We start from the raw sequence: 16,745 nt of genomic DNA on the forward strand, positions 1-16,745 counted from the left end.
CATCCCATAACTCTTATAGCTACTTCTGGAGTCATGGATGAGTACAACCATCCCATTAATAGTTGGTCAGCTGAATTCCACCTGTTTATACTCAGGGTTCTGAATCATCTCTACTTCTTCTCCTCTACTAGTGGTGGTCTATGTAGCTAGGAACTCTGGTGGACGTGGCTTTGTCCCAAATAGGTAGCCTTCCAGATTATGTCCTCTGATTATAGGCATAATCATATTTTCCACAATAAGAAATTATTCTTGTCCAGTTTCACTGATGGGGTTTGGGTGAGATTCATCCCAAATGGTGAGACTTGGTTCGCTGCATTTTGAATGGCTTGTATAGTGCTTGACTCAGCTGAAGCAGATTTGTTATCTGTATCAATGTTAGCCATAGAGGCTGTGATACCAAGTTGGAAATCAAGATATTTTTTAGTGTGAATTTCTGCTCAATCGTCATTCCTTTTCGTCCACCTTATATACACATACAGTTCAATATAAGCAATTACATACAAAAGGAATATTCTAGTCCTACCAACAATGTTCTGCCAAGTAGATAACAATTTATATTCTCACTCCTAAAAATTAGGAAGTGTGCTGCCTCGTACCATGGATGTTGCTAGCTGAACTGCTCCTCTTAAATTGGCGGAGTGATTTCAACAAAAATTAAGAGGGCGATTGGAGGGGATTAAAAATAAGTATTTTAGTAAAATGTGGTAAAAGTTTTTGAAATATGTGGTTAAAAAGTTGTGGGACTCATGAAAAATGTGGTTAATATTGATTGTTTGATTTTAATTCAAACTAAACAGGTTGTAAGTATATAAAGCAGCTGGAATTGTTAATTACCTGTGAGAGAAAAGCAATGGGCTTTGCCTCTCAGCTGGTTGAATGTCTTTTTCCCTATAACATTACGTGTGACAACAACAACTGGAGCAAAAACACCCTTTCCTTCATTCACATTCCTCATCATCAGCCTCAACCGCACCGGACAATCCACCCGAACCATTGGCACTGCCCCCGCCAGGGTGGTGTAGTCTTTACCTGCCATGAATGAAGAAGAAGAAACACCTATACCCCCTTTAGATCCAGCAGCATATACTAAACCTGCCATTACAAGAACATAATTACAAAACCCTTTAGATTTTTCTTAACTTGGAGATAAAATCATGATTGTATTTTGTGTTGCTAAGTGCTAGGGAAGATTCTTGGTTTGGTGCAATTTATAGCCTTTGAAGAGGAATATTGAGAGCCACAGAAAAAGTTGGCTTAAAAATTGGTTCTCATTTTCCATTAAATCTAAATATTTAGTTGTATCTTTTAATATCTTCCCCTATAGACCCTAGAAATTTGGAGAGATAATAGGATATCTGCATCTGCTTTATAACTGGGGCTTTTCTTCCACCAGACCCTTCAATGCATGTCTTTGATTCACTAGGAAATCCTAACCATTCATGTTTTGTTAAATTCGATTCAGCTAAAAGCTCAAGTGTCAAAAGGATCCAAGACAACTCGAGTAGGATGCAAAAACCCTTCGCTATATCTTTTATTCCATGGGAAAAATCTTAACCATTAATTTTATATATTTTTTTAAACTCAATTCAACTATTGAACTCGAAAATATAGAGAGTCAAAGGTTCAAGAACTTGAATTGGATGCCAAAATAATTAAGTTTCATCAATTTAAAAACAAAAATTAGTAATTACGATGTCAAGAGCACTCAATAGAATATACTATATAGCATGATACATGTCAGGGAAATAATTTATTTATTTTTTAAATGCATTCAATTGAACTAATAGATTAATTGGATTTTTTCTGATATTTTAATGTTACGATATTCAATAATAGAACTTTTCAAACTAATTCTTAATTTTTTTTTTCCATTAAATACTTGACTTGATTTTCAAAACATTCACTTTTGCAATGTGGAAGCACATGCAATGAGAAAATTTGTGGAGCACACATTGGAAAAGTTAGCAATTCCATACGTACAGAAAATCTTTCACAGAAATGCAACAGAAGTTTCACATTGTGTGGGCCTATGTTGTAATAAAAAAGCCAAAAAAATCACCCACCCCCTAGTGCTGTGTCTCTTCTGTGGTGTTTCTGCGTTTATAGTTTCTGTACAGAGAGCATTGCTATGGAAAAGTATACTAAGAGGCAATGAAATATCATCTTTCGATGTTTACATCTGGAAAAATATTGTATGAAGAGTACTTTATTAATTTAGTTACAAGTGACGATATTCGGGGGTGTAAATTTTACATGAACATGAGAATAGTATTCTGCGACTCACATTCAAAGTAGATAGACGATTATAATGTTGTCCAAACATGTTGATGCGATAAGATTTTGACCCTCATATTTATATCTAAGGAAAGTTCCAAGAAGAGTCATGTCTAGCTTCACAAGAATGACAATAATTGAATCCTACAATAAACATTTTATGTGGGGCAATAAATGTATGGCATTCATTTCTTTATTTTTATTTTTATTTTTGGTGGACAAAACATTCAAATCCTAGTATAAAATTAGACAAGAAAATTGCAGATAGGTGAAGTTGCAAAATAATATAGAGAAAACCATTGAGAGTTTAGAGAAGTTAAATATTTAAGTAGTTTGAGGTCTACTAGTCGTATGAAGCCCTAGAAGTGCACAATATCATGGACAAATAATAAAGTGATGAATAAGATATAGTCCCACAAAGACTATGTATTTAATCTAGGATCAATCAATTCTAACTTTAATCAAATAACTAATTTTGATTACAAATTTTATGCTAATTTATCTAACTACCTACCTATTCTAATAAGCAAATTATACGAGCTATTGTTGTTGATCAATGTTCTTAAATTATTTATCAATATCTCTCGAATAGAATTAAATCTACTGTCTAACATGACCTTCTTATATCTTCATGAAAGATGCGATAATGAAAACATGCATTAAAAATCCTAAAACATCTATTGCAAAGTATAGGGTTATATATGTATCGACCCAAGTCTCGTGCCTAGTCGTTCTCTTACATACTGTTCACTTTGAAAAAGTCTGATCTCATCTTACTCCTCATGAATTTTTATTGCATTCCCCAAAATTCAAACACAATACCTCTGCATATGAGAGACTAAAGTAAAATCCCGGTGTCATTAACTTACGCACTATTAGTTTTGGAAGAAAATATTCGCTCTTACCCCCTATGGCTTTCAGTCGCGTCCCACAAAATTCAAATTTAAAGCCTCTATATATGAGAAATTTATGTTGAACCTTAGTACCAATTGGACAAATAATGTAAGTTAACGGTTTGGATATAGAGGTTGGGTTGCTACAGTATCCCTATCCTTTATCGGATCTCACAACAATTATTATGGCATGATATATGTTATATTCTGTAAATTCACGTATCAATTTAGCTAATAGCTAATTAATTTAAAAAACTTTAAGTCCTATAACAATTATCAAAGATTAAGAACTTTTTGGGTGTCTAATCATATTAAAACTACATAATAAGGATTCATCTATGTCTAAATTAATAGAAATCTTGCTTAGCATTGCCAAAATAAATAAATAAATAAAATGAGAGAGAGAGAGAGAGAGAGAGAGAGAGAGAGAGAGAGAGAGAGAGAGAGAGAGAGAGAGAGAGAGAGAGAGAGAGAGAGACCATGTTTGATTTATAGAATTTCACTCGATTTTTTTATAAATGAAGAAGAGAATAAATCTTTAAATCTTTAATCGCTTTAATGATTTTTTGATGAATTCCAGTTGCTTTCTCTTCTTTGTCCAAATATCAAGATTGGATCATCAAAAGTTTGATTTTTTTTTTTTTTAATTTCTTTTCGATTTTCCAAAAAGAATGATGATTTACCTCTCTTTGATTGTAATAATTGATTAAAAATATTATATGAGAGGTATCACCCAAATCTTGCCCACGTTCTGTACTTATAAGGCTCGAAATTAGATTAAGAAATCGTCTTAGAGTTTTTACCAATAAAATCTTGAATCAGAAAAAGAAATTGACCCATCAACAAAAAGTTAGGCCGAGTGCGCGCAAGATAGAACTCATCGCACACGCTATAGGAAGCTTTTGCTATCGTATTTTCTTTAAGTGATCGAAGTGTATGTCAATGCGACGTAGGGATGTCAACGAGCTGAACCAAGCCGGTTCATGAGTTGAAACTCAAGGCTTTGGCTCAACTCAAGTAAAATTAAATCAGGCTTTTTTTTACCCCAAGCCAAGCAATCGCTCGGTCAAAAAATCAAGGCTCAACCCGAACTTTTGGATCGAGCCTTACCGAGTCAAGCCGACTCGATTTTTTTTCAATATACAAAAAAGGCAGCTCACTGTTGCCCCCTTTTTTCTTCCAAGCTAGCTCAACGAGCCGTACGGGCAGGCTCAGGCCAACGCCCCAACTCCGTTCTACCAAGCCTCGAGCCGACCATGAGCAGCCCGAGTCAACTAGCCAAAGTGCAATCCCTATGCACACACCACTGGAGGTTCTAGTAATGTTAGTTTTGGTCTCCGATTTTGAACGTTGTTCCCTTAAGTTTTCTCTTGCAAATTCTATCCTATTACTTCAACTTTCATCCAGTTGATTCCTTATGGTCTTCAATCAACGTTTTGTGGTTTGAATCACCTATTAAATATATACATTTGTGTCCCTAAACTTTGATTTCATCCTTTTTCGTTATTTTTCGTTCCTTTCTTCCAATTCACTTTCAATCATTGGATTTTACCTAACAAATGAGATGTACAAGAAATTAGGTCATAATTAATTATAACTTCTAAATGTCTATATTTACAGGTCTAGAAAAGTATGTAAACATACTTATAATCTATATCAAAAAACTTGCAAAGGGGAAAAATTCTTGGATTCGGAGCTTGTCACAAATTTAGTTAAATAGAACAAGTGGAGATAAGTCGATCTATGATATTTAACTCATTAAAAGTTCGTTATAACTCAGTTCAAACAACAATAGTCATTGGATACTGATTGATATTTAAAAAAAACTTCTAGCAATAAAAATTGAGTAGTTGAGATTTGTTGACGACTGAATCTCATCTAGATTCAGAGCCCAGCATTTACACTTTTATAATGCTTAACTTCAATTACCAAGTGTAAAACAAATATATTTTAATTATATTTTATCACATGGACCATGGCATATTAGATAAATTTTTAAAATTAGAAAAATTGACGTTTATATCGAATTTGAAGATCTAATAATCTTATTTTTTTTCAACGTTTGTATGTAAAGTGAATTTTTTCCAATTTTAACATTTTACATATGAAGAATTAGAATTATTATTCATGAATGAAGAAAAAATGAGATTATGTCAAAATTATTACTAGCAGTCCGATATTTAGCCCATGTTTGATTTATTCTGCTATCCAATTTACCGTCCAACCAATTACAAATGGACATATCATAAAAAATCAAAATTAATGTTAAGGTTGAAAAATTAAAATTGATGACAACTTTAATTTTTTTTTCATGATATATCAATTTGCAATTGGATGGACAACAAATTAGACAACAAAAATAACCAATAGATCATAACTCATTTTTTATGGCCATTATTTTGTGAAAAAATGATGTTTTGAATAGTGACATTTTTAAGAATGTGTGGTTAAAACGTTGGAAAAAATTTTGAATTTTCATGCAAAATATTTTATTATGTGAATTTGTAATCGAAAATAAGCATGAGAATTAAAGAATTTAATTTTAAAAGGAGACAAACATTTTCATGTATATCAGAGACGGATATAGGACGATTGGGCTGGGCTGGGCTGGGCTGGACTGTAGTCCCCCCGAAGGCCCAAGAAATTTATTTTTTTAATCCATTTTTCATTTTTTTATTTTATTTTATTATTTTATTATTTTATTATTTTTTTGAAAAAACAGTTTTTTGTGTGTAAAATTTTTTCTTTTTGCGTATTAGCCTGGCTTGAAATTTTGTAGCCCGATCTTGGATTCATCCCTGATGTATATTATACATTCAATTTTAAATGTGACCTTCAATTAAATAGAGAAAATGTGAGTGGCGAAGTATTATCAATTGATTACATGACAAAAAGGGAAGGTCAAAGAAAGAAATTATTCTTCCGATATAAGGAATTCTTACAATAATTTCAAGTACAATCTTTTCCAGAAAAAAAAAAACCACCTATATTACTTTTGCATTTTCGACTGGTCTAATCCCGTCAGTTAAAAGTCTAAAATTTCCTAGATTGTAGTGGCTGCATCCAGCTCTAATGAGTTTGGAAAAACAAAAATCTAAGAAGGGATGCTTTCACATATGATTATTTTAGGAGAAAATTTCATAATTAAAAATATTTCAAAACAATTTCAAAATAACAACCTTATGTAAAATTTCAAAAATCAGTGGTCACATTTTGTGACCTATAATTAGCTAAGTAGATTACGATCACAGTAACACATATTTCATAATCACGGTCACATATTAGTCACAAATCATACAAGATCATTGTCAGAACGATAAAATTTGTCGGTTACAATCACATATTTTAATCGTAGATCATACATTAAAATGTCACAATCTATTTATTAGTCACATCTTGTAATCAAAAATGGTTATGGAACCATATTTTTGTGCACTATCTGCAGTTTTCAGAGCCTAAGATGTCAATATAAACTTAAAAGGAGCAGAAAGATCAAGATTCCTTCTAAATTCTTTCATGTTTTATGGAAAATTCTTGCTCTTAAATTCAACCAATTGACAATGTTGATGTTTACAGAATTTTGAACGTCTGGATATAAATACTTTCCATTATTTCACTTAGATATAGACATGTAACAGTTTCCATTAGTATGTTGCTTGTGGAGGAATGGAGTAATTAGTGGTGAGATAAGAGAGAAGCTTACATGTTCCATCAAACGTATTCATGTTATTGAAGACTACCATTTTACTTCAGTTTTGTATACCTTGTAACTGAAGAAAATTTTGGCATTGTTAACCATCGTCTGCGGAAACGACTGAAACCATGGATTTTTAATCTGGAACGAATTCGCTTCAGCTTTTTGCTGAAATTAAATCTTCTCTTGAGGATTTCGGGTCTTGGAAATCTTGCCAACTTCCTCACAGATTTGAATCCTGCATCAGAATATTCGGCTTCATAATGGAGAAAAGTCATTATGGGAAGAAAAAGGAGGACAAGCTGGCAAAACAATGGATGCCTGCACTGTGCCTACATGCAGAATTTATGCAGTAGAATGTTAACTATAAACTACTTCCTCAGTTTATGCTTTAGCTGAGTCTCTTTATATAAGCTGAAAATGCCCATTTTAGCTTCCTACAGATGAAAGCATCCTTGTCGTCCCATAGCTACATTGAACCCGCCTTTAACCAATCACTAAAGACTGCAACTATTCACCACAATCTTAGAAATGCAAAATAATGTCACTCATACCTTGGACTTTATTTTTAATTTGTTCTTCTTCTTCAATTCCTGCATTTTGCAAGATCTGCAAGTTAACACGAGTGCAGCTCATTAGACATCTTACCAGTAATGAGATCTCAAATCAAAAGGAGAGAGATGTAACTTGGAAAAAACTAAAAAAAAAAAAGGACTATGTTACTATTCCAATGTCCGGTATGGATTTGATTACCTCAACCAAGTCTCCAAGACGCTTTCTCATCCTCCGGTGTATAAAACCTCTAGTGCTCTGTTTTAAGACCAAATATTAATTGCAGGATGCCAGTATGGTATTCAAAAACTTGTGAATGTGCTTTACCTTCACGTGATATTTCACGAATGTATAGAAGTTCAGTAGGTTCCATACAGTCTTGTCTAGTTTCTTTCCTTCCACGTGACGGAACGTAATATCTGAAAATGTCATGGTAATAGAACTTGGATAATGAACCAAAAGCTTGGAAATTATTTTAATTTGTTATAAAGTAATAAATAACAATTTAATACCAAAAGAAACAAATCCTCCATTGGTGCTCAGATCTTCAATAGGTTCTCCTCTTAACTCTGGAGGTGGAATAGGTGACCAGATGCAATGAGGCGCCTTAGCACATGCTCCAGTACTTCCAACAACTACAAGTTCCTGAAAGAAAATATTCAGTTCCTTTATGAATAGTAGTAAAAATTTGATCTCGTGAATACAGAAAAGATGAAAAGTCATTTCCTCTTGAGAGAACCAAGAAAGGCTTTCTTTTTTACATTTGTGCTGTTTAGCAATTCTTACCTGAAAGAAGGTTGTTGCAATAATCACATCTGTATTTTCTTTGAAGCGCATTGGGAATACTGCAGTGATTTTTGCTGGCTGTCAAGTTGTGGATTTGTTTGCAGTCAGGCTATAGAAATCAACTTCGAAGATTCTATGGATCTACTGAGATTGAGTACTTTATAGTTTGAAATTTTTTCACTGAATTACTACCTGTTTCTAAATTTTCTCTTGGGCTCTTTCTCTGCTATGAAACCTATTTAGTCAACAGTTGACAAAATTACCTGTTTGATGACATAGAATGGCTCCCCTGGATGATAAATGAGCTTGATTGGTTTATACATTCCCTGAGATATTTCCTGGGAATCAACTAGCCTTAACATCGCTTTCAGCTGTGAGCCCAGTATTACAGCTTGAACTGAGGAAATTTCTGTGATTATCTTTGTAGAGACTGGAGATAGTAAGTTCCAACAAAATAAATCAGAATATGTAGTCATTATCCTTCGAATATTGATCTTTGGGAACAAATTCTATCACTTCTTGATATCATTTCAGTAAAGATGGGTGTTGTTTTATGTCTATGTATATCTATATTTTATATTTTCCTCATGGGATAGAGTCTATGCCATCGGAAGTTCTCAAAATCTCAAACCTTCTAGCAGTTTTACCTTCAAATTTCCAGAGAATTAGGACAGAATATTTATTTTTGTATTTATGTGATGAGCCTTGGTATTATTATTGCAGGAATTTACTTTTCACTAGAGAATATAAGACTGAGGATGGACAATTTAGATATATTTACTAAGAGAGGTATATATATCTCCATTTCATGACTGAGTTTTTTCTTTTTTTTTATGTTGGCATTGGTGGTTGTCTTATAAAAAGGCTGATTATATTTACACAACTGTAAATCTCAATGTCTTTGAGTTGTAAGCATTCACATTTCCAATTATTCAATTCCATTGTCTTTATATTGGGAATAGATTTTGCTCGATCAACATCCTCAAGAAAATCAGACCAGGGCATTTACAAATTTCTATGCTTAAAAGCAATTATCCAGATTACATCTTATAAGAACCAAGAGAAATGTTGGTGATCTGAGAAAGGTACTGCATATCCTTGTGTGCCTGGTTCTCTTAGATGTGTTTTCATTTTTCAACCTCATTTGGGGTGAGGGGATGAGGCGGGGTTGGGGTCGAGCATGGAAAGCATTAAGGTATGAAGATTTACCCACCTTTACTGTGTGGAATTCTAGCGAAGTTCAGTCTCAAAGTTAGCTGATAGCCATCTTTTGGAGGCTCTATAATCTCCACAACATCAGGATAAATTCCCTTAACCATATCTAGAGTGTAGTTTGGAAGCCTGGATGTAAATTGTAATCCTTCAGATAGAAGAGGCATTGAGATTGACAAATAAGTTTGACGTGGATCTGATGCAGAACACTGTTATACATTCAACATAATTATTAGAATTCCTATCTGCCAATCAATTTCTGAGAAAATTGTTGACATTCTATATACTCCCTCCATCCCAATTATATAGGCTTGTTTCGATTTTCATACGGATTAAAAAATCTTCTTTAATGTTATTGGAAAATTAATTTTTGCCAAAATCTTTCCTATTTTACCCCTATTTATTTTTCAATATGTAGTAGTAAATTATTGTTGAAATTAGTAAAGAATTTGAATGATTTAGCCCATGTTTGAGCCACATTCTAGGAAAAAGTTCAAACCAATGGGAAATGTGTGGTTAAAAAATAAAGAAAAATTTTAGATTTGTGTGTAATATTATTTTATTGAGGAATGTATGATTGAAATGATATCAAATCGCTGTTGAAAAATGTATTTTTTTTAAAATACTATGGCTTAAACAAGCCCTTAATTTGAATAAGAAAAAATGAGATTTGTTTCATATTTCCAAGAAGTGGGAAATGTGTGTATTTGGATGATTTCAAAAAGTTAACATGTTAAGTGAGGAAAATTGAATAAAGATAGATTGGTAAAGGAACAAAATAAAAAATTTTAAATTAGGAAACAAGCTTATATATCTGGCACAAGAGAAAAAGGAAACTCGGCCTATATAATTGGAACGGAGGAAGCAACTAATTATATATCTATATTTACCCCATAAATCCCAACTTAATATTTGCATGTTTTCACAAGCTCAAGATTAACTTCTTGTGCAGTTTTTAATGAGTAGAAGATGACTTCACAATTTTACCTGAACATGGTATTGTACAGATCCAAATTCATGCATTTGATGATCAATCTCCACGGACTTTTCTGCTCTGCATGAAAATATAATAGTCACCATCAGACTAAGATTTCTAATAGTATAGTATTTCTAGAATTCATACATTTCATAGGTTGCTAAAAGAAGCAGAAACCTGGGTTTAATGACAGCTATATACTCATATAATTTTGCATAATTAGGGAATTGCGCAACTAGACTTTCTCATGACTCCTTAAGATCTGAAACCAATGTATTTAAGAGAAAAAGGCATGATCGTATTTTACTTGTGAGGTTGTATTTGTCTAAGCAAAACTCCGCAAATACAGATTTTTTTTTAACAGAATTGATAAATCTGTACTTATAGCATTGGTCTTTGTCCAAACCTTCACAGGACACTTCTTTATATCTGAAATTCTATTTATTTTTCCAGTGGTAAATAGTTCATCATTTATTTTCACTTTTACATTGCCTTGAATTTTTTACCGATGTAATCACTTAAGTCGCTTTATAAAAAAAGGTTGAACCCCAACATTAAGGGTTCCCCACCGCCCCTGCCCTGGAGCATCGTGAGGAAGGTAAATCGCAGGTTATACCTCTAAGGGTACGGGGTGGAAGGCTGCTTGTACATTTGCACTTACCTAAGAGCCAAATCCATATTTCAAGATTCGAACCCTTGACGCAGCAGCCTCTAGCAAAGCTGGATTTCTCCACCCTCCCTTTTTACCACTTGAAGATGTGCCCTGGGGGCCACTTAAGTCGCTTTATGCTTTTATGCTATATGGTGTATTCGGTAGTTCATGTGACAGATCCTTGCAATTCTGCTTTCTTTAGTCAAAATTATGATTTTTTACTTTCTTCATTTCAAATGATTGTGTATTCCCACCTGTTTGGTGGCCTAAAAAAAAAAAAAAAACTGTGTTTTGAATAGTATTTTCCGGAGAATATATTGTTAAAAAGTAGGGAAAAGTTTTGTGTTTACGTGTAGAATATTTTATTATGTGAATGTGTGGTTGAAAATGGGTATAAGAAATAAATTAAGTTACAGGCCACCAAACAGGGCTTAATAATTCCGATGTTGACTTGGTATGTTAGGAGCTTGATAATGATATTTATATGGAGCCCAGTTGTTCTGATTTTCAAATAATTGTAGCATTGAAAAATTATGAAACTTCCTGTATTACACCATGGCAGAAATGTATATCATAGTATAAAACTCTATTATCATCATACTGAGACCAAAGACTGCTTTTACTTCTATTTCTTTGATACTAAAAATTCTTGTTTTACTGTAATGACATCTTCATTTTAGTTAGAATTAAGAAATCTCTATTGCCTGCTATATATATATATTCATTCTAGCATCTGAGGAGCTGAAACATCTGTTTATTCACTTATTATCCTTCTTACTTCTTGAAATTGTTGGACTGCCTGGAGCCTAATTATATTCTACATTTATCTCGACTACCACATGAAGGTTTTTTTTTTTTCTTTTTTTTTTTCCCTAGAAATATGTGTGGGGGCTTAAAATTTTGTACTGTACCTATTGTTAGAATTTAACTACTAACAGAAGATAGTCTGGCTGAATGTGAGATGAGTTGATTGCGTCGAACGCTTGGCAGAAGGAATGGTGTTATTTTGCAGTTGAATTAGATCAGAAATTTAGAACACAGTATCTAATACAAGTTGATCTTCTTACCTGTATATTTTGAGAAGAATCTCCTTCAATGCAGGTGATGCCCTTTCAAAGCACGCCATATTCGACTCTCTGTGTGCGAGTTTAACAGTGTGCATTTGTATGTGCATGTGTGATCACAAGGTAGGGAGGTGTATAGATTTTTTTGAGTGAAATGCACGTTGAATGCAGCAATAATGTTGAAAAAGCTTTGAAGCAATGAACCTATCAATCTACAATAGCAATGCTTCATAAGGCAGCAAAATGTTAGTGTGTCACATATTTATTGGTTGTGGTAGGTGAGCTAGGTGGATAACTTTGTGAGACAGTTTAATTCATATTCATTGTGGGTATTAGAGCATTGAGAAGACTTTTCTTTATTATGTAAGGATCGAAAATATGCATATAGAGAGGGAGAAATGATGTATTAAGCACAGTTCTTAGCTTATTAAGCACTGGTAATATGACACATCTTTTTATTGGTGAACAATTTATAGTTGACTTCAGAATTTGAATTAATTCGTCATCTACCACTAGATTGGCGTGTTTGTGTCATCCTTACCTATCATGAGATAAGAGTGTTTGCNTTTTTTTTTTCCTTTGGCTACTTAAAAATTAACTTGAGAATGTCAGAGCGGCAAGGTCAAGCATCAAGTTTTATTAATCTAAGTTCGCCTGGGTGAAACCTATGACTCTTTTTCCTATTTTTAGTTGTATTTTAATTATTCTAAAACTACATCTAATAATTTTTACGAAACCAATATTTTAATTATTTCAGTAAAATCATTATTTAAGTATTTAAGATTGCTAATAATTATTCCTCAGTTTAGTTAACTTTAACAAATAAAAAAAGGTGGACAAAAAATATAAAGGAGCATACCTTTTGGTCCCTAGATTTGGAGTTGCATTAATTGGTCAAAATAAGGTTCCATGCCTTCTTTATGTACATGACTTTTTTCATCGTACTTCATAATTATGTTTCTCCTTATAGCCTTTTAGAACACTGCTAATACCTAAGACAAATAATATGCATGCTTTATGCTATCAAAATTAACATGAATAATGGCATATATGAAATTACTATAAATATATATACACACACATAATATACACACACACACACACACACATTTCATAATATTTATAACTTTCTATTACTTATTATCAATACATTCTGTAGGATTTACAACTGATAAGTAAACAAAATACCCATGCCTCTCTGTGCAACATGTTAAATACTAACATAGCACGCTACTAACTTTGATTGACAAACTACTATTTTTTTTTTTATCAATAAATTTAAATATCGTTGATAAAAGATGTTCATATACAAGTACACCGGGCAAAACAGAAACTAATATCACATACAATTACTCCGGACATATCCGGGAGTTACAACAAAAGTGAAGTGCAAAAATAGTCAATGACCCAACGCTAAGGACTCGAAATGGATCAAGACATCCGGATACAAAGAGAATATAACTTTATATACGTGTTTCTTGATCCAGACAAACTACTATTTGATTTGACTTAAGGTCATATCAAGGCGTAGGTAGTGCTATGCACTACCCTTGTAGCTCCCTAAGGGCGGAGGGTTGGTAATAGGTCATTTCACCAAAGTGAGGCCTCTTCAGAACCATCAAACTTAAATTTCATGAGTAATTGACACAAAACGTTCCTACCTTTCAGCATCATTGTGGAAAACATCCCAACCTTTCATTTTTTGACATTTTTGCCCTCAAATCAACCTTTCATTACGATAAAGGTCCTTCCGTCCAAGTTCCATCCATTTTGCCATTAATTAAAGAGAGAGAACCAATTTTTGTCCAGTCAGCAGAAGTAAAACCATCTCACCCATTGAACCCCTTATTCTCGCCTTGTACGTAGTCCATATATATAACAGTAGTTGGAAAATTGGTGTGAAAATACTTTAAATTATTACATTAAATAAGGGAAAAAATGTTGTTAATTAAAGAGCATATATAGTGGTGAAATCCGGCCATCACTGCTACTTTTATGTTGGGTTTCTGGAAAGATGTAGTAAGATATATATCGAATGGGTGGTCAATTTATAGAGATGACTGCTAGATGTTTATTTCTAGTTTATGCTTATTGTGACCACGGGGTAAATTGAGGAGATCGAGTGGAAATGGGTGCTGTGAAGTATGTATCGATTTTATGTATCAGTTTAATGATGAATAACCCATTTTGGGCTTATTGGTGAAGATGAACGGGTCATGTTCACTTCTTCTGGGAATTGAATGAACCTTGAGATAATAATCCCTACATAGTTATAATTTTGGCTTAAAACATCCCTACTTATAAAAAGTTTGGCGAGTAAAGTCCCTACCTTTTAGAAATATTTGCTAATAACATCCCTAACTTTTAGAAAAAATTTGGCGAGAGAATTCCCTGTTTTCGTCCATATACCACCTATTGATACACACCAACTCAAAAGTCCCTAAATACACAATTCTATCATAGAATCTGAGACACAATTCATCCACCAATCAATCGAAAACTGAAACAAAAATATCCACTACCTGCTGAAGTGAAAATAACCGAAAACTGAAGCAAAAATAGCTACAATTCATTTCAAATGTGCAAAATATCCACTATGCAACCAACATAAGTCCTGAACTTGCTACATTCTCCCAGTACATAAACACCTAAAAAGGTTCCTAAAGTACTATATTATATCCACTACATGCAGACAATTTGTGCACTAAATAAAAAAAACAAAAGCTAAAAAATTAACAACTGAACTTGGCAGACGTCAGACAGCTTCATCCTAACAAAGCACCACAATACAAAATGGAAATCGAAAATACCCAATAGGTAATGATTCTTACCCGACGTCGCTCACTAGATAAACTCCCAACGCGAGCTTCCACTATGCCGGCTGCTGGTATGCGACCATACGAGAGAAGAATGGAGCAATAATTGTTGAAATGAAAGATAAATGGAAATTTTTGAAGAACCAAGAGAGAGTGGAATGGGAACCGTTCGGGCTGTGAAGTGTGAAGAAGGAAATTAAGAAAATGAGGGTTTTCAATTGGTGATACAGTTTTACCCCTGCTGAGTGGAAAAAAAATTGGTACTCTCTCTTTAATTAACGGCAAAATGTATAGAACTTGGACGGAAGGACCTTCATCGCAATGAAAGGTTGATTGGAGGGCAAAAATGCCAAAAAATGAAAGGTGGAGATATTTTCCAAAATTAAGCTGAAAGGTAGGGACGTTTTACACCAATTACCCTAAATTTCATACTATCACAAAAAACATCATGTTACTTATCATTGATATCTGTTTTTCATTTACGTCTTTCATAAAAGCTTCAAACTGGGCATGTAACTAAGCAATGTGTGCTCGCGCTGCAAGACTTACCACATCGTCAGTCATGGTTGTACCAAAGAAATCTTCCAACATTGCAACCCGTCTCGAAGATTTTGGTCCACTATTCTTAACCGAAAATCTGCTCCAACTGTGCTCTAACACCAATTGTTATAGGATCAATTTTTCTGCAGTAATTTTTTCGCTATATGGCACTAAGTTTTGCAATCAGTCAACCCTCGAAGACACTCAGATTTCTTTGATTAACGAAAATTTGTAACACTTTATGAAAGGAACAGATAATGTAAACGAACACACGAAGTTCAGGAAACACTTCCCAACTTTTATTCCACAATAAAAGAATAACTCATAAAACTTGACAATGATCACAACAATGCACTCCATGCCTTTTGTCTCGTCTTAAGAGTTTATATAAAATTCGTGTAGCTGACGCGTAGCCATTAGACTAGGATTCAACTGAAAATTGCCCCGACATGGCAAGTAACCAACCCGCCTGCTAAAACTACTTTGCACATGTCGAATCATTGACATATAACTGTCGAAAGTAACTACCTTGGTAAAATCTGTCCAGCTACCTTTGAAAACTTCCACCAATTGATTTTTAGGCTTGCATGCCATGAATCTACTAGGCCGCGTTCAGCCAAAGCCTACTCCTAACTGCCTTGCATGCCGAGTTCTGCTAGTGCCATGCCTTCGTCCATGCACTACCAATTCAACTCTCGAATGATTACTGACAATGCTACCTTGCACCAAATATTCTCAGAAATGCACTTTATCGAGTACATCTCGAACATGGCTTCGACATGGGAGCAAGACACTGCCCATGTCTTAGCCATTTTAGCTCTTTCGACCATCAAGGGGATAACACTAAGGCCATATTGTTAATATAATTTCTCAGTTTTCACCTTTTGTATATGGTTGACTAAATAATTGAACTATTTTAATTAATTTATGAACCTTCATTGCAAACTTAATTGGATTTCAATTCAATATGAAATGAAATATATATAATTAATTTGTCCCGTGTAAAATTTCTGTAACAATTTCTGTCCTATGTACAATGATAAGAAAGGCAAAAAAAGGGCTTAGCTATATGCATATCCATGTATGTAAAAAGACCCTAAAACAAGAAATATCAAATGTAATCCTAAAACTTGGAAAGGCCAATTAACAATCATTATGATATATGGCTCTACGTTCGAATGTGAATCTCAAGTGCATGATAACACATTGTTCATTCGTGGCAACGATTGATTTTTTTAAGTTATTCGACAATCTCTTTCAAACATAACTGAACATTTTATCATGCA

The 16,745-nt window shown here is 33.6% G+C and overlaps 1 protein-coding gene across 2 annotated transcripts; it reads right to left on the reverse strand.

Moving 5' to 3' along the window:
• Window positions 1-6,352: 6,352 nt before the first annotated feature.
• On the reverse strand, window positions 6,353-12,362 carry LOC111381035 (actin-related protein 2/3 complex subunit 2B). 2 transcript variants are annotated; one of them, XM_023004731.1, is made up of 10 exons: window positions 12,107-12,362; window positions 10,399-10,465; window positions 9,413-9,620; window positions 8,463-8,596; window positions 8,200-8,277; window positions 7,926-8,058; window positions 7,741-7,832; window positions 7,615-7,671; window positions 7,416-7,470; window positions 6,353-7,099 (listed from the first exon to the last, which is right to left on the reverse strand). In XM_023004731.1, exons 1-10 carry the CDS (start codon window positions 12,211-12,213, stop codon window positions 6,912-6,914), a joined length of 1,119 nt encoding a protein of 372 aa, XP_022860499.1. In that variant the 5' UTR covers window positions 12,214-12,362; the 3' UTR covers window positions 6,353-6,911. The 2 variants fall into 2 exon arrangements, with proteins under 2 accessions (XP_022860499.1, XP_022860498.1); XM_023004730.1 differs by having other exon boundaries at window positions 6,354-7,099; window positions 8,463-8,629; window positions 12,107-12,360.
• Window positions 12,363-16,745: the final 4,383 nt, after the last annotated feature.

This window comes from Olea europaea, unplaced genomic scaffold, assembly GCF_002742605.1.
Source record: "Olea europaea var. sylvestris unplaced genomic scaffold, O_europaea_v1 scaffold2240, whole genome shotgun sequence".
NCBI classification, from domain to species: domain Eukaryota; kingdom Viridiplantae; phylum Streptophyta; class Magnoliopsida; order Lamiales; family Oleaceae; genus Olea; species Olea europaea.

Coding starts and splice junctions, on each gene's coding strand:
- LOC111381035 (XM_023004730.1), bottom strand. CDS start 12,213: ATGCACATACAAATGCACACTGTTAAACTCGCACACAGAGAGTCGAAT. Junction 8,630..9,412: donor TAGAATTCCACACAGTAAAG/GTGGGTAAATCT, acceptor TACTATCTCCAG/TCTCTACAAAGATAATCACA. Junction 7,100..7,415: donor AATTAAAAATAAAGTCCAAG/GTATGAGTGACA, acceptor ATTCTGATGCAG/GATTCAAATCTGTGAGGAAG.